This window comes from Sycon ciliatum, chromosome 8, assembly GCF_964019385.1.
Source record: "Sycon ciliatum chromosome 8, ocSycCili1.1, whole genome shotgun sequence".
Lineage (NCBI taxonomy): Eukaryota > Metazoa > Porifera > Calcarea > Leucosolenida > Sycettidae > Sycon > Sycon ciliatum.
The window spans coordinates 3335631-3360630 of record NC_088650.1 but is presented as its reverse complement, the minus strand read 5'-3'; the positions used below and the strand labels follow the sequence as shown (position 1 = coordinate 3360630).

Below are 25000 nucleotides of genomic sequence, written 5' to 3'. Positions count from 1 at the left end.
CATCACTGGCTCTCTTAGACCGCACTCACAGAGTTTTGATCGCGGCACGCCCAGCGCAGACCAAAGCACCTACCAAACACTCGACGCAAGTAAGATTCAACACTTTTGCTGAGAAAACAATATACTAGTATTCAATACAGTTAGAATCCTTAGAATATGCATGCACATTCTTGGTTGATGCACCGAGAAGATATTGTCATAGTTACCAATTTTGATACTATATCCACTGAAGGGATTTCTACCATGAGTAGATTGGAATGTTAACTGAGACTTCATACTTACCTTGTGCAGGGGACGCCATGATCAAGAAGGCGGCTCCCTCAGGATGAGGCCCCTCCATTGCACTCGGTTGGGGCTGACGACTGCGATTTCCCCAAACGTGGGAAAGTCGGGCGCGCAATTTCTGGTAGTGGGGGTTTGCGTTCGCGCAGCCCCTGAAGAAAAACAATTGAAATAAAATTTGTGTTCTCCCAGAACCACCCATCCTTGTTGTGTATGCCTGCATGCATGCATAATTATACAGAACTGTAATAGAAGCATTTTTTGCGATGCAAGATGCGATGTGGCGCATCTGTGATGCCAACGAATGTTGTGCGAAGTCACGAATCACCATTCACAGATCAGCGAGTTGCCTTGCAGACGGATGCGCCTCAAACCGTAAAACGGTGTGTAAAATACCATAGCATTCGCACAGCTTGCTTTCTACTTGTACAGATCTGCAAGCAACTGTTGAAACTAGCGGAAACTTTTGCTGCAAAGAAGGTCCAAGTCACGCCTGGCATCGCATGTGACACCGCGAAAGTTGAGCCAATCCCAACATGTACAATTAGCCAGTTGTGAAAGCTGTGTGCGCTGCGCAGTGAGAGCTAGAGACTTCAGTGATAGCGTGTTTGGTTATAGGTTGGTAACCATCGACGTCCGTTGACGGTCGGACCGCTGATCGATAAATTCTACATTTTCAAGCTATCGGAACTTGGTCAATTCTCAGTCTTACAGAGATTGGAAAATCAAGATCAAAGAGAGAAGTCAAGTAGTTGTCATCTCAAACAATCACTGAAACGATGGATTAAGTAGTTTGAGAAAAAAGCGGCTTGTGATATTGTCATGGTTTTCGGTTTTTGATACTATATCCACTGAAGGGATTTCTACCATGAGTAGATTGGCATGTCAACAGAGACTTCATACTTACCTTGTGCAGGGGACGCCGTGATCAAGAAGGCGGCTCCCTCAGGATGAGGCCCCTCCATTGCACTCGGTTGGGGCTGACGACTGCGATTTCCCCAAACGTGGGAAAGTCGGGCGCGCAATTTCTGGTAGGGGGGGTTTGCGTTCGCGCAGCCCCTGAAGAAAAAAGTTAAAATGAAATTTGTGTTCTCTCAGAACCATCCATCCTTGTTGTGTGTGCCTGCATGTACAGCAAGTATTTTTGCAATGCAAGGTGCAATATGGTGCACCTGTGATGCTGAAAAGTGTGATGCGAAGTCACGAAACACCATTCACAGATCAGCGAGTCGCCTTGCAGACTGATGCGCCTCAAACCGTAGAACGGTGTGTACAATACCATAGCATTCGCACAGCTTGGTAGAACTTGTACAGATCTGCAAGCAACTCTTGAAATTAGCGGAAACTTTTGCTGCAAAGAAGGTCAAAGTCACACCTGGCATCGCATGTGACACCGCGAAAGTTGAGCCAATCCCAACATCTACAATCAGCCAGTTGCGACAGCTGTGTGCGTGGCGTACGGAGTGTGATTTGGGGATTACCTGGTATCTCGCCCCTTGCATCGTCGCATCGCAAAACGGCTTCTGTATGTCCCGCTTAACCTGTCCGAAATGCTGTGTACAATTTGCCAATGGCTAGACTTACATCGAGGGTACCTAAGCCAGACTGCACAGCTCCACATCTATACTGCATAAAACAACCGATCTGACGGCCAAGTGTTTTGTTTAGGTGATTGTGAAATAGTGCTAGCGACTTCGGCAATACCGTGTTTGATCATAGGTTGGTAACCATTGACGCCCGTTGACGATCGGACCGCTGATCGATAAATTCTACATTTTCAAGCTATCGGAACTTGGTCATTTCTCAGTCTTACGGAGATTGGAATATCTAGGTCAAGGAGAAGAGTCTGAGGGTGCGTTCTTAAATCCTCTCCGAAAAGTTCGAGAGCTGTTCTTATATCCTCTCCGAATTTTAGGAGGCTCTCCAAGCTCTCCAAGCTTCAGAGGTAGTTGAAACTTGGAGATTCCCGCGGTTTGGGATCAGCGCATGCGAACTAGGCTAAAAGCCACGTGTTGATCATGAGTGTACGCATTTCCCTTTTCGCATACGCACAGCGCATACTATATTCGTGGCACTCAAGATCGCGGCCCCTTTGGCGCTTCATTTTGCTTGACATCTGCAAAATATCTCCGAATTCTTCGAGACCCGTTCTTGAAGAATCCCAGTATCTTCGTCTTCTCTTTTCTTCTTCTCCTAGAAGCTAGAGAATTTAAGAACGCACCCTTAGTTGTAATCTCAAACAATCACTGAAGCGATAGAATATGTAGTTTGAAAAAAAAGCGGGTTGTCATGGTTTTCGGTTTTTGATACTATATCCACTGAAGGGATTTCTACCATGAGTAGATAAGCATGTTAACAGAGACTTCATACTTACCTTGTGCAGGGGACGCCGTGATCAAGAAGGCGGCTCCCTCAGGATGAGGCCCCTCCATTGCACTCGGTTGGGGCTGACGACTGCGATTTCCCCAAACGTGGGAAAGTCGGGTGCTCAATTTCTGGTAGTGGGGGTTTGCGTTCGCGCAGCCCCTGAAGAAAAACAATTGAAATGAAATTTGTGTTCTCTCAGAACTGCCCAACCTTGTTGTGTATGCCTGGCCCGATTCACTGGAGTGCGTAGTAGCTCCGCATCTATGCTGCAGAAAACCGATCCCATTGCAAAGCTGTTTTGTTTAGGTCATTGTGAAATAGTGGTAGCGACTTATTTATTTATTTATTTCTGCACCTCGTAGCATGTCAAGACTGCCAATTGAATTGAGGAGAGGGTGCGCCCAACCACGGAAGAAGAGAAAAAAAGAAAAGAAAAGCATGTACACAAAAGGGGTAGGGAAGTTACAAGTTACACGACTTCAGCAATAGTTTCATTGGAACGGTGGTTCGTTCCCACACCGGAGCATGCATTGTGCGTTTTTCAACAATTGTATGACATGACGCAAAGCGAACCTGATATTACCATAGCGATACGGTAAAATGACCATGTGAACTTGTGTGAAAGGTGCCAAAGGTGAGTTGCCATGACCTAGAATTGTAAACAAACAACTTTGCCGTGGGCTCATTCTCCTGGAGCTGCACCCTCTGGTTTATGTACATGTGTCTAGTCTTGCCTACCCGTACATGTAGATAAGATGGATCATGGGATATCCTGGCATGTTTGGGCATATATGTAGGTTGGTAACCCTTGCGGCCGGAGGATTGATCGATGAATTGAACAAGTTCAAACTTTCGAAATTTGGTCAATGCTCGTCTTGCGAAGAGATCGGGATATCTAGGTCAAAGAGAAAGCTCTCAGTTGTCATCTCAAACAATCGCCACAGCGACATTATAAGCAGCTTGTGATGAATCGCCACAGCAACATTATAAGTGGCGTGTGATGTTGTCATAGTTTTCGGTTTTTGATACTATATCCACTGAAGAAATTTCTACCATGAGTAGATTGGCATGTCAATAGAGACTTCATACTTACCTTGTGCAGGGGACGCCGTGATCAAGAAGGTGGCTCCCTCAGGATGAGGCCCCTCCATTGCACTCGGTTGGGGCTGACGACTGCGATTTCCCCAAACGTGGGAAAGTCGGGCGCGCAATTTCTGGTAGCGGGGGTTTGCGTTCGCGCAGCCCCTGAAGAAAAAAGTTCAAATGAAATTTGTGTTCTCTCAGAACCATATCCACCCTTGTTGTGTATGCCTGCATGTACAGCAAGTATTTTTGCAATGCAAGGTGCGATGTGGTGCGCCTGTGATGCTGAAAAGTGTGATGCGAAGTCACGAAACACCATTCACAGATCAGCGAGTTGCCTTGCAGACTGATGCGCCTCAAACCGTAGAACGGTGTGTACAATACCATAGCATTCGCACAGCTTGGTAGAACTTGTATAGAGCTGCAAGCAACTCTTGAAATGAGCGGAAACTTTTGCTGCAAAGAAGGTGCAAGTCACACCTGGTATCGCATGTGACACCGCGAAAGTTGAGCCAATCCCAACATCTACAACAGGGGCATCGCACACGGTACGGTCACTACTGTATTGACCGTACCACTTTTTGCCCCAGATACCCCGTGAATCAATAAAATACACTGATCTGGGATCTAAAATTCCAAAATGTTCGGCTCCGCCACCACTCCCCCGCGAGTAAATTATACTTCAGATTTATGGCTGACCGTGCCACCCTAAAAAAACTTCCGACGTTGCCCCTGTACAATCAGCCAGTTGCGACAGCTGTGTGCGTGGCGTAGTGAGTGCAATTTGGGGATTACCTGGTTTCTCGCCCCTTGCATCGTCGCATCGCAAAACGGCTTCTGTATGTCCCGCTTAACCTCTCCGAAATGCTGTGTACAATTTGCCAATGGCTAGACTTACATCGAGGGTACCTAAGCCAGACTGCACAGCTCCACATCTATACTGCATAAAACAACCGATCTGACGGCCAAGTGTTTTGTTTAGGTGATTGTGAAATAGTGCTAGCAACTTCGGCGATACCGTGTTTGGTCATAGGTTGGTAACCATTGACGCCCGTTGACGGTCGGACCGCTGATCGATAAATTCTACATTTTCAAGCTATCAGAACTTGGTCATTTCTCAGTCTTACGGAGATTGGAATATCTAGATCAAAGAGAGAAGTCAAGTAGTTGTCATCTCAAACAATCACTGAAACGATGGAATAAGTAGTTTGAGAAAAAAGCGGAATGTGATATTGTCATGGTTTTCGGTTTTTGATACTATATCCACTGAAGGGATTTCTACCATGAGTAGATTGGCATGTTAACAGAGACTTCATACTTACCTTGTGCAGGGGACGCCGTGATCAAGAAGGCGGCTCCCTCAGGATGAGGCCCCTCCATTGCACTCGGTTGGGGCTGACGACTGCGATTTCCCCAAACGTGGGAAAGTCGGGCGCGCAATTTCTGGTAGTGGGGGTTTGCGTTCGCGCAGCCCCTGAAGAAAAACAATTGAAATGAATTTTGTGTTCTCTCAGAACCACCCATCCTTGTTGTGTATGCCTGCATAATTATACAGAAGCATTTTTTTGCTATGCAAGGTGCAATGTGGCGCATCTGTGACGCCAACGAATGTGATGCGAAGTCACGAAACACCATTCACAGATCAGCGAGTCGCCTTGCAGACTGATACCTGTCAAACCGTAAAACCGTGTGTACAACTTTTCGATGCCAGGTTGCAACGCTAACGCCGAGACCCCTGGTCGGTCGAGTTGCTCCCTGTACATCGGCACGTCGTCCCTACATCCCCTGTTTCTTGTCTTGTGTTTGTCTCCACATGTCTCTTTGTAGGGCTGTGTTCCCAATAAAAAAATTTTAAAAAAAAACAATACCATAGCATTCGCACAGCTTGGTAGAACTTGTACAGATCTGCAAGCAACTGTTGAAACTAGCGGAAACTTTTGCTGCAAAGAAGGTCCAAGTCACACCTGGCATCGCATGTCACACCGCGAAAGCTGAGCCAATCCCAACATCTACAATCAGTCAGTTGTGTGTGTGTGTGCGCTGCGCAGTGAGAGCTAGCGACTTCAGTGATAGCGTGTTTGGTCATAGGTTGGTAACCATTGACGACCGTTGACGGTCGGACCGCTGATCGATAAATTCTACATTCTCAAACTATTAAAACTTGATCAATTCTCAGTCTTACGGAGATTGGAATATCAAGATCAAAGAGAGAAGTCAAGTCATCTCAAACAATCACTGAAACGATGGATTAAGCAGTTTGAGAAAAAAAGCGGGTTATGATATTGTCATGGTTTTCCGTTTTTGATACTATATCCACTGAAGGGATTTCTACCATGAGTAGATTGGCATGTCAATAGAGACTTCATACTTACCTTGTGCAGGGGACGCCGTGATCAAGAAGGTGGCTCCCTCAGGATGAGGCCCCTCCATTGCACTCGGTTGGGGCTGACGACTGCGATTTCCCCAAACGTGGGAAAGTCGGGCGCGCAATTTCTGGTAGCGGGGGTTTGCGTTCGCGCAGCCCCTGAAGAAAAAAGTTCAAATGAAATTTGTGTTCTCTCAGAACCATATCCACCCTTGTTGTGTATGCCTGCATGTACAGCAAGTATTTTTGCAATGCAAGGTGCGATGTGGTGCGCCTGTGATGCTGAAAAGTGTGATGCGAAGTCACGAAACACCATTCACAGATCAGCGAGTTGCCTTGCAGACTGATGCGCCTCAAACCGTAGAACGGTGTGTACAATACCATAGCATTCGCACAGCTTGGTAGAACTTGTATAGAGCTGCAAGCAACTCTTGAAATGAGCGGAAACTTTTGCTGCAAAGAAGGTGCAAGTCACACCTGGTATCGCATGTGACACCGCGAAAGTTGAGCCAATCCCAACATCTACAACAGGGGCATCGCACACGGTACGGTCACTACTGTATTGACCGTACCACTTTTTGCCCCAGATACCCCGTGAATCAATAAAATACACTGATCTGGGATCTAAAATTCCAAAATGTTCGGCTCCGCCACCACTCCCCCGCGAGTAAATTATACTTCAGATTTATGGCTGACCGTGCCACCCTAAAAAAACTTCCGACGTTGCCCCTGTACAATCAGCCAGTTGCGACAGCTGTGTGCGTGGCGTAGTGAGTGCAATTTGGGGATTACCTGGTTTCTCGCCCCTTGCATCGTCGCATCGCAAAACGGCTTCTGTATGTCCCGCTTAACCTCTCCGAAATGCTGTGTACAATTTGCCAATGGCTAGACTTACATCGAGGGTACCTAAGCCAGACTGCACAGCTCCACATCTATACTGCATAAAACAACCGATCTGACGGCCAAGTGTTTTGTTTAGGTGATTGTGAAATAGTGCTAGCAACTTCGGCGATACCGTGTTTGGTCATAGGTTGGTAACCATTGACGCCCGTTGACGGTCGGACCGCTGATCGATAAATTCTACATTTTCAAGCTATCAGAACTTGGTCATTTCTCAGTCTTACGGAGATTGGAATATCTAGATCAAAGAGAGAAGTCAAGTAGTTGTCATCTCAAACAATCACTGAAACGATGGAATAAGTAGTTTGAGAAAAAAGCGGAATGTGATATTGTCATGGTTTTCGGTTTTTGATACTATATCCACTGAAGGGATTTCTACCATGAGTAGATTGGCATGTTAACAGAGACTTCATACTTACCTTGTGCAGGGGACGCCGTGATCAAGAAGGCGGCTCCCTCAGGATGAGGCCCCTCCATTGCACTCGGTTGGGGCTGACGACTGCGATTTCCCCAAACGTGGGAAAGTCGGGCGCGCAATTTCTGGTAGTGGGGGTTTGCGTTCGCGCAGCCCCTGAAGAAAAACAATTGAAATGAATTTTGTGTTCTCTCAGAACCACCCATCCTTGTTGTGTATGCCTGCATAATTATACAGAAGCATTTTTTTGCTATGCAAGGTGCAATGTGGCGCATCTGTGACGCCAACGAATGTGATGCGAAGTCACGAAACACCATTCACAGATCAGCGAGTCGCCTTGCAGACTGATACCTGTCAAACCGTAAAACCGTGTGTACAACTTTTCGATGCCAGGTTGCAACGCTAACGCCGAGACCCCTGGTCGGTCGAGTTGCTCCCTGTACATCGGCACGTCGTCCCTACATCCCCTGTTTCTTGTCTTGTGTTTGTCTCCACATGTCTCTTTGTAGGGCTGTGTTCCCAATAAAAAAATTTTAAAAAAAACAATACCATAGCATTCGCACAGCTTGGTAGAACTTGTACAGATCTGCAAGCAACTGTTGAAACTAGCGGAAACTTTTGCTGCAAAGAAGGTCCAAGTCACACCTGGCATCGCATGTCACACCGCGAAAGCTGAGCCAATCCCAACATCTACAATCAGTCAGTTGTGTGTGTGTGTGCGCTGCGCAGTGAGAGCTAGCGACTTCAGTGATAGCGTGTTTGGTCATAGGTTGGTAACCATTGACGACCGTTGACGGTCGGACCGCTGATCGATAAATTCTACATTCTCAAACTATTAAAACTTGATCAATTCTCAGTCTTACGGAGATTGGAATATCAAGATCAAAGAGAGAAGTCAAGTCATCTCAAACAATCACTGAAACGATGGATTAAGCAGTTTGAGAAAAAAAGCGGGTTATGATATTGTCATGGTTTTCCGTTTTTGATACTATATCCACTGAAGGGATTTCTACCATGAGTAGATTGGCATGTCAATAGAGACTTCATACTTACCTTGTGCAGGGGACGCCGTGATCAAGAAGGCGGCTCCCTCAGGATGAGGCCCCTCCATTGCACTCTGTTGGGGCTGACGACTGCGATTTCCCCAAACGTGGGAAAGTCGGGCGCGCAATTTCTGGTAGCGGGGGTTTGCGTTCGCGCAGCCCCTGAAGAAAAAAGTTCAAATGAAATTTGTGTTCTCTCAGAACCCTTGTTTCCTTTATGTACAGAAGCATTTTTGCGATGCAAGGTGCGATGTGGTGCACCTCGTAGCATGTCAAGACTGCCAATTGAATTGAGGAGAGGGTGCGCCCAACCACGCAAGAAGAGAAAAAAGAAAAAAAGAAAAGCACGTACACAAAAGGGGTAGGGAAGTTACACGACTTCAGCAATAGTTTCATTGGAACTGTGGTGGATCCGCCTGCATGTACAGCAAGTTTTCAATGCAAGGTGCGATGTGGTGCAACTGTGATGCTGAAAAGTGTGATCCGAAGTCACGAAACACCACTCACAGATCAGCGAGTCGCCTTGCAGACTGATGCGCCTCAAACCGTAAAACGGTGTGTACAATACCATAGCATTCGCATAGCTTGGTAGAACTTGTACAGATCTGCAAGCAACTAAAAGAGTTGGTGGACAAGCCGTTGATTATTCACTCTCATTGTAATATCAAAAAGTATTCTTTCTAGACCAAAGAGTGGTATATTTGATAACATTTAATAACGATAGAAATTTTTACGATACTTCTCCAGACGTTTCGTTGTTCTGAACAACATCGTCAGTGGATAAAGAATGGAGCTATTCTTTATCCACTGACGATGTTGTTCAGAACAACGAAACGTCTGGAGAAGTATCGTAAAAATTTCTATCGTTATTAAATGTTATCAAATATACCACTCTTTGGTCTAGAAAGAATCTGCAAGCAACTGTTGAAACTAGCGGAAACTTTTGCTGCAAAGAAGGTCCAAGTCACACCTGGCATCGCATGTGACACCGCGAAAGTTGAGCCAATCCCAACATCTACAATCAGCCAGTTGCGACAGCTGTGTGCGTGGCGTAGTGAGTGCAATTTGAGGAGTACCTGGTTTCTCGCCCCTTGCATCGTCGCATCGCAAAACGGCTTCTGTATGTCCCGCTTAACCTGTTCGAAATGCTGTGTACAATTTGCCAATGGCTAGACTTACATTAAAAGGGTACCTAAGCCAGACTGCATAGCTCCCCATCTACTAGTATACTGCATAAACCAACCGATCTGACGGCCAAGTGTTTTGTTTAGGTGATTGTGAAATAGTGCTAGCGACTTCGGTGATATCGTGTTTGGTCATAGGTAGGTAACCATTGACGCCCGTTGACGGTCGGACCGCTGATCGATAAATTCTACATTTTCAAACTATCGGAACTTGGTCAATTCTCAGTCTTACAGAGATTGGAATATCTAGATCAAAGAGAAAAGTCTTAGTTGTCATCTCAAACAATCACTGAAGCGATAGAATATGTAGTTTGAGAAAAAAGCGGGTTGTCATGGTTTGCGGTTTTTGAGAGAAGTCTTAGTTGTCATCTCAAACAATCACTGAAGCGATAGAATAAGCAGTTTGAGAAAAAAGCAGGTTGTCATGGTTTTCGGTTTTTGATACTATATCCACTGAAGGGATTTCTACCATGAGTAGATTGGCATGTTAACAGAGACTTCATACTTACCTTGTGCAGGGGACGCCGTGATCAAGAAGGCGGCTCCCTCAGGATGAGGCCCCTCCACTGCACTCGGTTGGGGCTGACGACTGCGATTTCCCCAAACGTGGGAAAGTCGGGTGCGCAATTTCTGGTAGTGGGGGTTTGCGTTCGCGCAGCCCCTGAAGAAAAAAAATTGAAATGAAATTTTTGTTCTCACCCATCCTTTTGTGTGTCTGGATTCACAGAAGCAATTTTTGCGATTCGAGGCGCGGTGTGGTACAATCTACAACGCCGAAAGTGCAATCCGAACGCACAAAATATCATTCACAGATCAGCAATACAACGATATGCCTCAAACCGTAAAGCGGTGTATGCAACCGATAGCATTCGCACAGCTGGGTAGAATTTGTACAAATCTGCAAGCAACTGCCTAGCGCATACAGCGTATAACCTTTGCTGCAAAGAAGGTCAAAATAACAACTGGCATTGCATATCACATCACGAAAGCTGAGCCAAGCTCGACTTCTGTGATCAGCCAGTTGCGACAGTTGTGAGCATTGCGAGGTGGGTGTGATTTAGGGATTACCTGGTTTTGCAGCCGTTGCATCGCAAGACAAGGCCTCTGTGTACCCCGCTTAGCCCGTCAATAGCAAAGTGCCGTGTACTACAAATGTATGCACAATTTTGACAATGGCTGGACTTACATCAAGAATACACAAACCACAGTGCACAGCTCCGCATCTATGCTGCATAAATCCAACCGATCCCGTGGCGAAGTGTTTTGTTTGGTCATGGGTTGGAAGCCCATGATTGACACCCGTTGATGATCGGACCACTGATCGATAAATTCAACATTTTCTAACTATGGTATAAACTTGGACAACTCTCAGTCTAATGGAGGAACCGGAGTATCTAGATGAAAAAGAAAACTCTCAATTGTCATCTCAAGCAATCGCCAGAGCGATAGGATAAGCGTCTAGTGATAAGCGGCTTGTAATGTTGTCATGGTTTTGATTTTGACACTATATCCACTGAATGAATTTTATCCATGAGTAGATTAGCGTGTCAACAGAGACTTCATACTTACCTTGTGCAGGGGACGCCGTGATCAAGAAGGCGGCTCCCTCAGGATGAGGCCCCTCCATTGCACTCGGTTGGGGCTGACGACTGCGATTTCCCCAAACGTGGGAAAGTCGGGCGCGCAATTTCTGGTAGCGGGGGTTTGCGTTCGCGCAGCCCCTGAAGAAAAAATTGAAATGAAATGTGTATACTGAAAGCACCATGGCGCCAAGCCTGGTACAGGTGTCGCCATGTTGAAAAAGAATTCATGTAACTGTTGGTGAGAATTTTCAATTTGGACAGGTTACTTGTTCTCGTGTCTGCATTTTGATACCAACTCCGACCTTTTGTTGATGTTGACCGTTTTGTCTGCTTTCAATATCTCCAGTTTTTCAGCCAGGCATAGACCACACCGCTTGGTCGCGGTAGGGTAGGCCAGGCTCTTGGTGAGGACGGTGTGTATCATGATTATCCAGATTATGTAACCACCATTGGACTGTGTATGTGTGTGTATGTGTGTATGTGTGTGTATGTGTGTGTGTATGTGTGTGCGTGTGTGTGTGTGTGTGTGTGTGTGCGTGTGTGCGTGTGTATATACGTGTGTATTACTGTATGTACCTATGTAGGTAGTCAAGAGAGCAATCAGTACCAAGCACGCTCGGATATGGTGGGACAGAGAAGTCATTCGGTTTCCACGGGAACGGCTGGAGCAGCTGCTGAACCGGAAAACTCCTATCAAGGCTTATCGGTAAGGGGTCGTCCGCAATTATCGAAAGTTTTTTCCAATCCGTAGTAGCTTCGAAAGTGGGTGGGTGGGTCAAGGCCAGTTACGGATTGAAAAACTTCCGAAATGACACGTGCGCGTGCCACGTGTACGTCTACGTGTAGCCCCTGTTTTCCAGGCGCGGCTGCGCGCGAACGGACCGCATGCGTGTTAAAACAAAATGGCGTCACGATTTATTGAAAGTGGTATAGTTGGTGGAACGAGTCTACTACAAAATTATTATTTTTGTAGTTCTGGCAGTTTCTGCGCCCCCGCGCGCGCTTCCTTGGCTGCTCCTGGGCCGGGGATCATAAAGTTCGGCGCATTCGACGGCGAGTCGACACTTTCTATTTTTGAGTTTCACTGTCTCCTTCGTCCAGAGTACCGTCTTCCATGCACTCCTTTGAAGTCCTTCCGTCTAGCGCTGGCGCTGACGACTGTTATTGACTATGTCCAGACAGGCGACGTTGTTTGGAAAACATCAATAATGGTAGTTGTAATACAATACATGATGTCACTATGACTCATGGACCAGCACTGATTGAGTTTGTTCCATATGTGTTGGGTTGTGTGTCCATCAATAATATTTTATTACGGACTGAGGGGGTGGGTGGGTGGGTGAGGAAAAATTTGAAGCTACTACGGATTGGAAAAAACTTTCGATAATTGCGGACGACCCCTAAGGGATCATTCATAGTAAAGAAAAGGATCAAGGAACTACCAGTTGCGCTATAATGTCCACTGGCACTAGTCTATTGTCTACCGTCTACACTTCTGGTACAGCCGACATTCTTAGGCCTTGGGCACACTACATCAAAAATGCTGGGTCAGCGTCTGAATCATGAGTTGACCATGGCAACTGACGAAAAGGCAGAAAAAGCTGAACGTCCGATGCATCAGCGTCCGACGCGGACAACTTGGCTGCATTGGCAGTTGTCTTTAAAACAAGAACAGGTTTTGCTTTGAAAATAGCGTACCGTACGGTATTGTAGCGATTTGGTTCATCACAGGGTGGTTTCCTTGAGTCAAGCCGCGACAGCAAAAGCACAAATGCAATAATTATGACGTCACGTCAGCCTCAAGTGCTTGGGTTTGACCGGCTGCCTCCAGCGTCTGACTTGACGAGTAGTGTGATTGAAGCCTTAGGGTGCACGTTTTCATTATCATTCCAGGAAGGGTTGATCCTGGCACGTTGGTTTGCTGCACACGGCATGGCATGGTTTTACTGGCAAAATCTCAATTCTCCCAGACAACACTCATTTTAAGAGAGCTTCTCAGGCGAGGTTAGGCGCTAGGCTGGTGTTAGAAAACAGTTTGCACGTCCGCGTTACACCCGGCTATACAATGTTTAAAGGTGAGAAACACACCCTATGTTAAGAGGTTTCACTCGTACCTGGCCACCGGCACAATGCCTGAGAAAACAACTTAGCAGATGCAGCGCGTAGCGACAAGGGCGAGGTGGTATGTGTCATAGCCAGTACCCGATAACGGTCGAAGCCTCGTTAGCTGCATCCTGCTATAGGTTCTATGTGAGTATAAAGAAACCGCGAACCCTGTTATATAGCCCGTGTTGGCTAGACTATTTGTTGATTTATCGTCGTCATATCCATTGGCTAATCTGAGTTTGGTGTTTGTTTTCGTTTCTTCTAAATTCGTCATTGTCCTGGTAGGCATTGACAACGGATAACCCGCCTACGTACATGGATGTGGTGGCGTCTGATATGCAAAACATGCGCATTGCAAACGGCGGTGGCGCGAGCGGCAGTGGTGGTGGCGGTGCGGCGAATGGAGGTACGAACGGACCATCGGCGGGTGTGTATCAGCCACTGGATATAACGACGCGACTTCAGCCAGCGTCCGGCGCATCCACCGATTCGTCCACGTATCAGCCGATTTCTCTTGTGGGTGTGGAGTCGAACACGTATCAAGGTGTGAGCCTTCCCGCCAACAGACAGACGGGGGAACAAAGCACGTATCAAGCTCTTCAGTAGTTCATGGCTCTCGGTGAGTCATGCCGTGTCCAGCTGAGTGCTCCCTGTTTGTTCACTTGTGTATTGTGAACTGGACACAGTGTGCACAGTGCCAGTGGACCCTGTTCATCTAGTGATCATCATCACTACATCAAACTCTATGCACTCCGTACAGTGGACAGCGTGTGTGCGTGTGTGTGTGTGTGTGTGTGTGTATGTGTGTGTGGGGGGGGGGGGGGGTTGCGTGTGTGTGTGCGTGTGTGTCACACCATCACTTAATTGCCATGTGAGAACATCACTACGTCTCACCACGCTGCCACATGCCGGGGCAATGTACTGCCTACGGTTCTGTGAGCGGAGCGTGTCAGAGTAGTATGTCCATTGTGTTGTATCTCCATTGTGTTGTATCTCTATCAGTGTGGGCTGCAGCAGTATAGTAACAGAGAGCATGTTTTCCACCGTAAATAGATTCCGTATACCTGTGCATGGCGCCGCACTGACTTGTATACCTGTGCATGGCGGCGCACTGACTTACATTATCTATTGTAGGTTAGGTATCCGTATCCGGCTGCTGGCCTTTTCTCAATTTACTCACATTTTTTCTTCTAATTATTCTCTTCCGCGGCTGCCCAGCAGACTGCACGTAAAGCTTCACTGAACTGCTTATCTGGTAATGGCGTGACGTCCATGAGTATACTCGGCTGTAGTGTGGCTTGCCTTGCTCCCAATTTGAAAGTAGTGTCAATTCCTGTTTCCAAGGCCCCAGGCTAACCAATTTATCATGCAAGAGTACATACATGTGTATGTCGTCATAGCGTTTGTTTGCTCTGCATTTCCTGCGCTCAGTTGGTGTTTTCCCTCTGTCCCAGCTTGCTGCCTTTTTCATTTTTGATACCAAAACCGAATGTGAATGCCTCAGTTTTCGTTGCACGGTCTCCCCTGCTCTTCACTGCATCAACTTGATGATCTATTATGATTGCAATTTCAATAGCATGCCCTTTTATTTCACTTGAACACGTAATTAAAATCTTAGCTGCCTCTTTGATGGTCGGCAAGTGGAGTTACACGGGCAGGCAGGGGGGGCGTGTGTGTGTATGGATAGAGAACATGGCTGTATGCATGTGTGTACACGTCAGAGCTGCTACAGTAGGTGCACACACGCATGCACGCACACACAATCGCACACATACACACACGCACGTTTTGATGCCCATCGCCGGAGGTGATGATAGCGATGCTCCAGCAGAAGTCAAAGAATCAGCCTGGTTTACGCACAGCTACTACTATTTGAAGTGTGTTAGTTCTGGCCAGCGAATTCCTATTTTTTGGTCGTTTCCCTTCTTTTCTCCCGCGCACGCATACTAATACGCCACATACTCTGGCATGCACTGGCTGTTGATAACCATGGCAACCGCCCAGGAGATTGAAAATGAAGTCAGGAGGAGACTGAGAAAGAGAAGAAAGACGTGTGTGACTTGCACATCTGCGGTGTGGTGACCATGTACCAGAGCACATCTGTGCTGTGGTGACCATGTACCAGAGCACATCTGCGGTGTGGTGGCCATGTACCAGAGTACATCTGCGGTGTGGTGACCATGTACCACTGGCAACTTCATAGTCGCCATTTTGCCTATTATGACTACGTAGTGCTTATGACTGCCAGTAGGTGGTGTGGTGACCGGACTACGCTGACTAAACACGGCCTACGCGCCTGCTCCCTAACAAACGTGTGTGCACGTGCACACACACACCCACCACACACACACACACACACAATGACCATCGCCACCACTACCGTACGTACAGGGTTACAGCCGTCGTATTTGACAACAACAAAAACAGCAATGATATGTGCATGCATTGTACATACAGCTAAGCAGGGTAACACACTGACAAGCAGCAACTAATATAGACACAGACAACTAGGAAAGCCGTTCATTCGAGGAGCAGAGCATAGCTTATAGAGATAGGGGCAAACTAGACCGCAATGAGCGGGCATTAGCGCAGCAATTGACAAGCAACTGAGCAGGATTATAGCAACATTCTAAAAGACATGCAATCAAGAAAGAAAAAAAGAATGTCAAAAACCAAAAATTAAAAAATAGCTTTCATGGAAATAGTTTTGCATGGGAGTCGTCAATCAGGGATGCCTTTGGCAATTTCATATTCTACAAAACAAATTTCATTATCATGAATATCGTACATTTGAGCGTAAATTATTAATTTTACGTGCGCGTTGACATTTGTGCACCGGGAGTGTCAGTTGCCAGTAAAGAGCTCGTCTAAATGAGAACTAGGCCACTAAAACAAAACAAAAAATGGCGATGAACAAGTTGCAATAGCAACAGCAGCAGAAATCTCGATGCAATCGCCAGGACAACGCATGGCAAAAAAGTGACGCCGGTGCGTAAAAATATATATATGAGCAAAATGGCGGTCGGCTGGAGTCAATGACGACCGCACGGTGGCTGGGGCACCGATATCAAGAAATCCATGCATTGACAACATGCACACGAACAGCATGCCTAGGCAGTGCCAACGACAACAACAACAACAACAACAACAACAGCAGTAGCGTGCAGGGATAAAGATAAAGAGAAAATAGAGCGACATGAGAAAACAGAGCGACACGGTGAGAAAACAGGTCGCGCGAGGACAGGAACCTACACACGTGTGTGCTGGTAAGAGAATCTATCCCACCGCCTCCACCGCCGTAGGGCAAGACAAAGACACAGAGCAATAGACACAGTTGAAAGGCAGTTGTAGCCAGCCACACACGCATGGCGGAGAGACAAGGAGACAAGGGGACAGATGAGCAGAGATTGAGAGAGATTGGCCGCTCAACGGTTGCAGGCCATAGCAACATGTCATAGCAACAGGCTATAGCAACAGGCTATAGCAACAGGCCATAGCAACATGTCATAGGAACAGGCCACATAGCAAGACAGCACAGCACGGCACACAGCACGGCGAGGTGGTGCACAGTGACACTTGGCTGGTAGAGAGTATCAGAACACACTTAGCTCAGCCAGTCGAGATCATCGTTGTCATCATCAAACAAAGGTGTTGCCTTGACGCTGGTTGCCTTAGAGCCACCGCCACTCTGTACAACAATAACAGCAACAGAAGCAGCAGCAACACCAACACCGGCAGCAGCAACACCAACACCGGCAGCAGCAGCAGCAACAAAAAATTAGGCCAAAAAATAGCGATCAGGCATGGTCACATTGGTCAATGAGCTCACTCAAATATCCTTCAGTGTAACATGCGGTAGTTGCACGGCAGGCAAAACAGCCAGAATCTCTCTATCTTTCCAGTCGCAGATCTTCATTTGCTGGCAAGCTTTTAGAATACAAACAACAATTGAATGCAATTCCTACATAGCCACCTCTAAACCTACTCGACATTGAACGGGTTGAACAGACTACTCGACATTGAACGGGTTGAACAGACTACTGGACATTGAACGGGTTGAACAGACTACTCGACATTGAATGGGTTGAACAGACTACTGGACATTGAACGGGTTGAACAGACTACTGGACATTGAACGGGTTGAACAGACTACTGGACACTGAACGGGTTGAACAGACTACTCGACATTGAACGGGTTGAACAGACTACTCGACACTGAACGGGTTGAACAGACTACTCGACATTGAACGGGTTGAACAGACTACTCGACATTGAACGGGTTGAACAGACTACTCGACACTGAACGGGTTGAACAGGACTTGGAGACACATAAAGGCTGGGCCGCACGGATTACGAGATTACGCCGCACAATTGTTTTCGGCGTAATCGCCTGTCACTCGCATACTGGCACATGTCCCGTGTCGACCTAGTTAGCATAATCTTTGAAATGTACAAACAGAGAGGTTCCAGACTGTCCAATAGAGGGCTCCATGCCGAAAGGCAGAGCCAGCTGAGTAACAACACATGCTTCAACCTCTAAGCCTCGAAATGTGTTGTATTGCAGAGCACAGCAATACCGTGCAATCACTGGTGCTCCGCAATTTCAGTCGAAGTCCGCCAATGAAACTGTGAGCACTGGATAATACTTTGAAGTACAGTACTGTCGGGCGCCAAAGAACTGGGGGGGGGGGAGTCAGGGTTCTAGCCTAGCCTGTTCCTATTTTTAGCAAACACAGCAGTTTCGTTCTTATTCAATGGTACAGTCTTGCATGTACATTTATGCAGAGTTATACGTCTGAGTGTACATTATAGTGTAGATTACGGTTTCCGTTCTTATCTGCAAAAATCCAGCCTACACCGTTCTAAAAAATTGGCGAAATTCTAGCCTGGCCGCTCTTCGGCGGTCCGTTCTTTGGCGCTCGCCAGTACCGTAGGTCTACAGTGAAGTATGCAGAGGTTTAGCTTGCCTCAACAGGTGCTCAGCTAGCAACCTTACCAGACCGGTACACTTCCACCAGTTCCGGGGAAACTGAGAGCATGCACAGCGTATTCCCATGCATAATACTGCATATTCATTGCATTATAAGTACTAGCATAAGGGATTATTTTGGGCCGCATTACTAAGCACATAACTTAAAACGTTTGTCCTCGCAAATCACGGGGGAAATAAAAAGGGATTTGAAGACACTGAAAGGGATTTGGAGACATACTGAAAGGTGCTTGCAGACATCTAAAGGGAAAAAGAACAAAAAGAAACGTGATGGCAGCACTCAGACTTACCGCCTTTGGTGTTGTCTCAGCAGAGGAAGAGGCGGTAGATGCAGCTGGTTTGGCTTGTGAAGGCGATGCCGTGGATGCAGCAGAGCCACCTGCTGCCTTTGGCTTAACGGTAAAGATATCGGCATCATCATCATCACCAAACAGACTCAGTCCAGCGTCACTTCCTCCAGTCAGTGCACTAAAAACAACAACGATGACGACGACGACAACAACAACAACAACAACAACAAAAACAACAACTCTTATTGGCGATGATGCCATCGTGAGAATAAAGAATTCAAACAACAACAGCAACAGCAGCAGCAGCACCAGCACCACCATCACCAACAACAACAACAAAAACGGCGGCAGCAGCAAAAATTACAACAAACACAATAGCAAAAGCAAAAATTGCAACAACAATGACAGCAGCAGCACAGAGAGAGGTTCCAGGACAAGGCACCCACAAGAGAATCTAAACACGAGACTATTGCATACTGCATCTGATTCTGAACAACACATGCTGCTCTAGTTGCGTAGCAATAGTTGGCAGGAACAGCCCTATCACCCTGCAAGGCACAGACCTTGCACAGTGATAGACATGATATTCTACTCAAAGCAGAGTGGCAAGTAACCTCTCATGTTCCAGCACATACTGATCAACCACTTCAACATAGTGCGTGGCTTGTTGGTGCACACATTCACGCATTCATCAAACACATTCGCAGAGCACGAACACACACACACACACACACACACACACACACACACACACACACACACACACACACACACGTGTACTTGCTCAATGCCAAAACTGCCCCCCCCCCCCCCCACACACACCGACAAAGACACACCTGCTTGCTGGCTTGCTGGCGGCGGGCTGCGAGGCTGCGGGTGTCGACTTTGCAGACATAAAGTCATCATCATCATCGTCGTCATCGTCATCCATCGACAACAGTCCACGGCTCTTGGCTACAACGCAGTAAAGAACAGCAACATACCAAGACATAATCATGAATACAAACCTCAGCAGAGTACAATGTATGGCATACACAGGGTCAGAGACTAGATACCGGTGATGTGGCTGCTATAGTGCTGGCGACTGAAATCCGACCCCAGAGCGGTGCGCTCAAATCGCAAACACCCAACAGGGGGTTGTAAAACTACGAAATAGAGACCGGTAGAATGTGAATGCACCGCCCAGTGGTCGGATTTCAGTTGCCAGTACTGTAGATACTCGTGTTAGTCACACGTATTCTTCTCCAAGTCGGACATACATAAGCAAACATCCTACAAATGGCTGCAGCTTCTTCAGCACTGGATCAAATCTCGCCCAAAGTCCCAAAGTGAGGAAGACCAACACCAGACCAACACCAGACCAACACCAGACCAACACCAGACCAACACCAGACCAACACCAAGCTTACGTGTTGCGGTCGACGGCTTTTTCGCTTCCTCTTGGGGAGGCTTGGAGTCTGTTTCATCCTCATCGTCCTCCTCATCTTCCTCCTCCTCCTCTTCTTCCTCGTCTTCATCTTCATCCTCAAAGTCCAAGTCCTTGTCATCATCTGCAGGTGGTGCTGTTGTGGCTGACGACGCAGCTGCTGGTGCTGTGGGTTTCGCCTCTTCCTCCTCTTCCTCTTCTTCCTCTTCATCATCGTCATCATCTTCCTCCTCTTCTTCCTCTTCTGCATTAGACATAGCAGAATCCAAGGCACGCATAGACACACACACACACACACACACACACACACACACACACACACACACACACACACACACACACACACACACACACACACACACACACACACACACACACACACACACACACACACACACACACACCAACAGTCAGTCAGACATGCATACAGGAACAGATGCCCGGCATGGTGTATGTGTGTATGTGCGCGCGTGCGTGTGTCAACATCAACACTCATGCCACTGGCACACCCAGAATAGCATTACCAAGAGTAGCATTACTTGCAGCGGAGTTTTGACATGGGCATGTACACTCCCTCATTCACTCCCTCCCTCCCTCACTCATTCACTCCCTCCCTCACTCATTCACTCCCTCCCTCCCTCCCTCACTCATTCACTCCCTCCCTCCCTCCCTCACTCATTCACTCCCTCCCTCACTCATTCACTCCCTCCCTCCCTCACTCCCTCCCTCACTCATTCACTCCCTCACTCCCTCCCTCACTCATTCACTCCCTCCCTCCCTCCCTCACTCCCTCCCTCCCTCACTCATTCCCTCCCTCCCTCCCTCCCTCACTCACTCATTCACTCCCTCATTCCCTCCCTCCCTCACTCATTCACTCCCTCCCTCACTCATTCACTCCCTCCCTCACTCATTCACTTCCTCCCTCCCTCCCTCCCTCACTCATTCACTCCCTCCCTCACTCATTCACTCCCTCCCTCCCTCCCTCACTCACTCATTCACTCCCTCATTCCCTCCCTCCCTCCCTCCCTCACTCATTCACTCCCTCCCTCCCTCCCTCCCTCACTCATTCACTCCCTCACTCCCCCCCTCACTCATTCACTCCCTCCCTCACTCATTCACTCCCTCCCTCCCTCATTCACTCCCTCATTCCCTCCCTCCCTCACTCATTCACTCCCTCCCTCCCTCCCTCCCTCATTCACTCCCTCCCTCCCTCCCTCCCTCCCTCACTCATTCACTCCCTCATTCACTCCCTCATTCACTCCCTCACTCACTCATTCACTCCCTCCCTCCCTCCCTCACTCATTCACTCCCTCCCTCCCTCCCTCCCTCACTCATTCACTCCCTCCCTCACTCATTCACTCCCTCCCTCCCTCACTCCCTCCCTCACTCATTCACTCCCTCACTCCCTCCCTCACTCATTCACTCCCTCCCTCCCTCCCTCACTCCCTCCCTCCCTCACTCATTCACTCCCTCCCTCCCTCCCTCACTCACTCATTCACTCCCTCATTCCCTCCCTCCCTCACTCATTCACTCCCTCCCTCACTCATTCACTCCCTCCCTCACTCATTCACTCCCTCCCTCACTCATTCACTCCCTCCCTCACTCATTCACTCCCTCCCTCACTCATTCACTCCCTCCCTCACTCATTCACTTCCTCCCTCCCTCCCTCCCTCACTCATTCACTCCCTCCCTCACTCATTCACTCCCTCCCTCCCTCCCTCCCTCACTCACTCATTCACTCCTTCATTCCCTCCCTCCCTCCCTCCCTCACTCATTCACTCCCTCCCTCCCTCCCTCCCTCACTCATTCACTCCCTCACTCCCCCCCCCCTCACTCATTCACTCCCTCCCTCACTCCCTCCCTCACTCATTCACTCCCTCCCTCCCTCCCTCACTCCCTCATTCCCTCCCTCCCTCACTCATTCACTCCCTCCCTCCCTCCCTCCCTCATTCACTCCCTCCCTCCCTCCCTCCCTCCCTCACTCATTCACTCCCTCATTCACTCCCTCATTCACTCCCTCACTCACTCCCTCACTCACTCATTCACTCCCTCCCTCCCTCCCTCACTCATTCACTCCCTCCCTCCCTCCCTCCCTCCCTCACTCACTCATTCACTCCCTCCCTCCCTCACTCATTCACTCCCTCCCTCACTCATTCACTCACTCCCTCACTCATTCACTCCCTCCCTCACTCATTCACTCCCTCACTCACTGTCAGACTTGGCCACATCAGCTGCAGTACCTTCAGTAGCAGCCGCTCCCTTGGCAGAGGGCTCCTCTACAGCTTCATCTTCATCCTCCTCCTCTTCTTCTTCCTCGTCTTCTTCCTCATCTGCGTCTTCGTCCTCATCTTCATCTTCATCTTCCTCGACACTGTCATCCTTTGCCGAATCTTGAGTGGCAGAGGTAGAAGGTTCGCTGCTTTCCACAGTGGAAGGTGTCGTCAGTGTGTCCTCACTCTCATCCGCCGCTGGCGTGCTTTGCACAGCTGCTGCCTCGGCAGACTTATCTTCTTCATCTTCTTCCTCCTCTTCATCGTCTTCTGCGTCCTCTTCATCGTCTTCATCGTCGTCGTCGTCTTCGTCATCATCATCATGATCACTAGTTGTTTCCGTTGTTGTTGTCGCCGTTGTCTCTGTAGTGGGTACTGACATGTCCGCTGTGCTGGCATCAGTCACAGCAGCAGCCGAGAGACTACTATCGGCAGGAGCAGTCGTTGCGCCATCCTCCTTCTCCTCACTAGAAGCCAGCTCATCATCATCATTATCATCAGCAGCAGCAGCAGTGGTAGTAGCAGCACTGACTGCCACAGCTCCAGTTGCAGCAGCCATTACTGCTACGGCATCCGCAGCAGAAGACGAGGCTGCAAAAGGCTTTGTCTCCTCTTTGGCTTCCTCATCTTCATCCTCATCCTCGTCATCCTCGTCATCCTCATCATCTTCATCTGAGTCCTCGACAGAGGACTTAGAAGCTGACGTTGCCACCGCTGGTCTTGTTGGTGGTGATCCTTGAATCATTGAAATGGTTACTTCCTATAACGACAACAACAACAACCACAACAACAACAGGCGGCGGCAGCAGCAGCAACACCAGAAGCATCACAACACAGTCGTTGGTCAAATCATTCTCAGCATGTCTCCCCATAATCAAGAAGTAGACTGATTCGAATGATGCATGCACACGCAAACACACCACACACTCTCACACTCTCTCTCACACACACACGCACGCACGCACACACACGCATGCACACACACACTGCGGCAGCAAACAGCAGTCAGGTTGATAGAAATACAAGAACAGACGGCGGCGTTCGTACTTTGATAGTGGCCATCATTGTAGTCATGACTTCCGCTCCGTTGTACTTCTTAGCGGCCTGGAACTGGGCATTGAGCTTGTGGTAGACAGTATTCATTACTTTCTTCACCTACACAAGCACACACACAGATACACAGATACACACACACACACGCACAGACAGAACGACAGACCAACCGACACAGACACAGACCCACACAGACATACACAGACATACACACATACACATACACAGACACATACACAGACACATACACAGACACACACACACACACACACACACACACACACACACACACACACACACACACACACACACACACACACACACACACACACACACACACACACACACACACACACACACACACACACACACACACACACACACACACACACACACACAGACAGACATACACCATAGACAGGCGTAAATCTACAGCTCAACACAATGATTTGGTGAAGATGATGAGCTTGTGGCTCGCAGCCACAGCCACAGACACAGACATTGTACTTGTACTGGACATAAGCACACAACGCAGCAAGTAGAGTACTCGCAATGGAGTTTGGTCGATTGACAAAGCATGGTACACGGTGCCAATATCACTTTACGCAACTATGAAGCTAATCATGACCGTATTTTGATCGATGCACAAAAGCATGTTGTGAGGCACTATTAACAGTTTATCACCTAGCACACCCTACACGACTACAGTTAAACCTGGCAAGGCAGCGACCACCCGGATAAGGTGACCACCTGTCCTAGAAGACCACTGAAACCAGGACCAAGGGATGCTATTTCCAGTCAAATGACCCTGGACAAGGAGACCGCCTGGTAACAGAGACCACATTTTGAAGGTCCCTCGAGCGGTCGTCTTAGACAGGTTTCACTGTATACACAGCTGTGTAGCTAGTCATGCTCAGTCTTACCTCAGTTGCAGTGTTAGGCGCTGGCTTGGCCAGGACACCTGCTGATCCTGCTGCTGCTGGTCCGCCCTCAGCCTTGCCCTTTTCATAACCTTCCTGGCGAGCGCGAGAGATGGCGACTTCCGACGACTTCTTCGCCTGAGAGAGAGCCTGAACATCAATTCAACACCAAAGAGCAGAAAGCAAGAAGAGAGTTAGTCCGAGAGAACAATGGCAACCACATGATTGCAGTCATTTGGCAACTGAAACAGCAGCAGCAGCAGAAACAGAAGCACCACCACAATCACCATCAGCAGTAGCAGAAGCAGCACCACCACCACAACCACCAGCACCACCGCCAGCACCACCACCACCAGCAGTAGCAGAAGCAGCACCACCACCACAACCACCAGCACCACCGCCAGCACCACCAGCAGTGGCAGAAGCAGTGGCCGCCACAGCATTTCCAATGATAACAAAACCAGTAGCGGCAAGAGCAATTAGTCACATGCCAAGATGAGGAGCTGCACGTAACCCCGGAAAGCGTTCTCCAGTGAAGATGAGGAGCTGCACGTAACCCCGGAAAGTATTCTCCAGTGAAGATGAGGAGCTGCGCGTAACCCCGGAAAGCGTTCTCCAGTGCAACAACATTGTGTTCTATTGCAGTGGCTGCTGTACTTCCAACTACTCAATCACATTCTCACAATCACAAGCATACAAAACTAAAATGTACTACATATACAC

The 25000-nt window shown here is 48.2% G+C and overlaps 2 protein-coding genes and 10 non-coding genes across 18 annotated transcripts in view; 11 read left to right on the top strand and 1 right to left on the bottom strand.

Moving 5' to 3' along the window:
* The window catches only part of LOC135823906 (docking protein 6-like), a 25191-nt gene extending 10238 nt beyond the window's left edge, over positions 1-14953 (top strand). The window contains exons 8-10 of the mRNA XM_065336783.1: positions 1-89; positions 11807-11928; positions 13614-14953. The exon at positions 1-89 is cut by the window's left edge and continues 56 nt beyond it. Coding sequence (XP_065192855.1) covers positions 1-89; positions 11807-11928; positions 13614-13934 — 532 coding nt within the window. The 3' untranslated portion in view covers positions 13935-14953. The remainder of the gene's footprint in view (positions 90-11806; positions 11929-13613) is intronic.
* On the top strand, positions 275-437 carry LOC135824029 (U1 spliceosomal RNA). Its single transcript, XR_010554827.1, has one exon. It is a non-coding gene; the product is annotated as a U1 spliceosomal RNA (small nuclear RNA).
* Positions 1182-1344, top strand: LOC135824025 (U1 spliceosomal RNA). Its single transcript, XR_010554823.1, has one exon. It is a non-coding gene; the product is annotated as a U1 spliceosomal RNA (small nuclear RNA).
* Positions 2649-2811, top strand: LOC135824026 (U1 spliceosomal RNA). Its single transcript, XR_010554824.1, has one exon. It is a non-coding gene; the product is annotated as a U1 spliceosomal RNA (small nuclear RNA).
* On the top strand, positions 3735-3898 carry LOC135824028 (U1 spliceosomal RNA). The gene has a single exon (XR_010554826.1). It is a non-coding gene; the product is annotated as a U1 spliceosomal RNA (small nuclear RNA).
* Positions 5047-5209, top strand: LOC135824022 (U1 spliceosomal RNA). The gene has a single exon (XR_010554820.1). It is a non-coding gene; the product is annotated as a U1 spliceosomal RNA (small nuclear RNA).
* On the top strand, positions 6097-6260 carry LOC135824027 (U1 spliceosomal RNA). Its single transcript, XR_010554825.1, has one exon. It is a non-coding gene; the product is annotated as a U1 spliceosomal RNA (small nuclear RNA).
* Positions 7409-7571, top strand: LOC135824020 (U1 spliceosomal RNA). Its single transcript, XR_010554819.1, has one exon. It is a non-coding gene; the product is annotated as a U1 spliceosomal RNA (small nuclear RNA).
* LOC135824023 (U1 spliceosomal RNA) lies at positions 8458-8621 on the top strand. The gene has a single exon (XR_010554821.1). It is a non-coding gene; the product is annotated as a U1 spliceosomal RNA (small nuclear RNA).
* Positions 10141-10303, top strand: LOC135824031 (U1 spliceosomal RNA). The gene has a single exon (XR_010554829.1). It is a non-coding gene; the product is annotated as a U1 spliceosomal RNA (small nuclear RNA).
* LOC135824024 (U1 spliceosomal RNA) lies at positions 11201-11364 on the top strand. Its single transcript, XR_010554822.1, has one exon. It is a non-coding gene; the product is annotated as a U1 spliceosomal RNA (small nuclear RNA).
* A 761-nt stretch (positions 14954-15714) lies between the features above and the next one.
* LOC135823885 (FK506-binding protein 15-like) overlaps positions 15715-25000 on the bottom strand; it is a 189728-nt gene continuing 180442 nt past the window's right edge. For 6 of the 7 annotated variants that reach the window (XM_065336747.1, XM_065336748.1, XM_065336749.1 and 3 more), the window contains exons 24-30: positions 24281-24427; positions 23352-23459; positions 22245-23064; positions 20018-20278; positions 19445-19562; positions 18609-18786; positions 15715-17016 (exon numbers count right to left, since the gene is read on the bottom strand). In XM_065336747.1, coding sequence (XP_065192819.1) covers positions 16933-17016; positions 18609-18786; positions 19445-19562; positions 20018-20278; positions 22245-23064; positions 23352-23459; positions 24281-24427 — 1716 coding nt within the window. In that variant the 3' untranslated portion in view covers positions 15715-16932. The remainder of the gene's footprint in view (positions 17017-18608; positions 18787-19444; positions 19563-20017; positions 20279-22244; positions 23065-23351; positions 23460-24280; positions 24428-25000) is intronic. The other variant, XM_065336745.1, reaches the window with a different exon arrangement.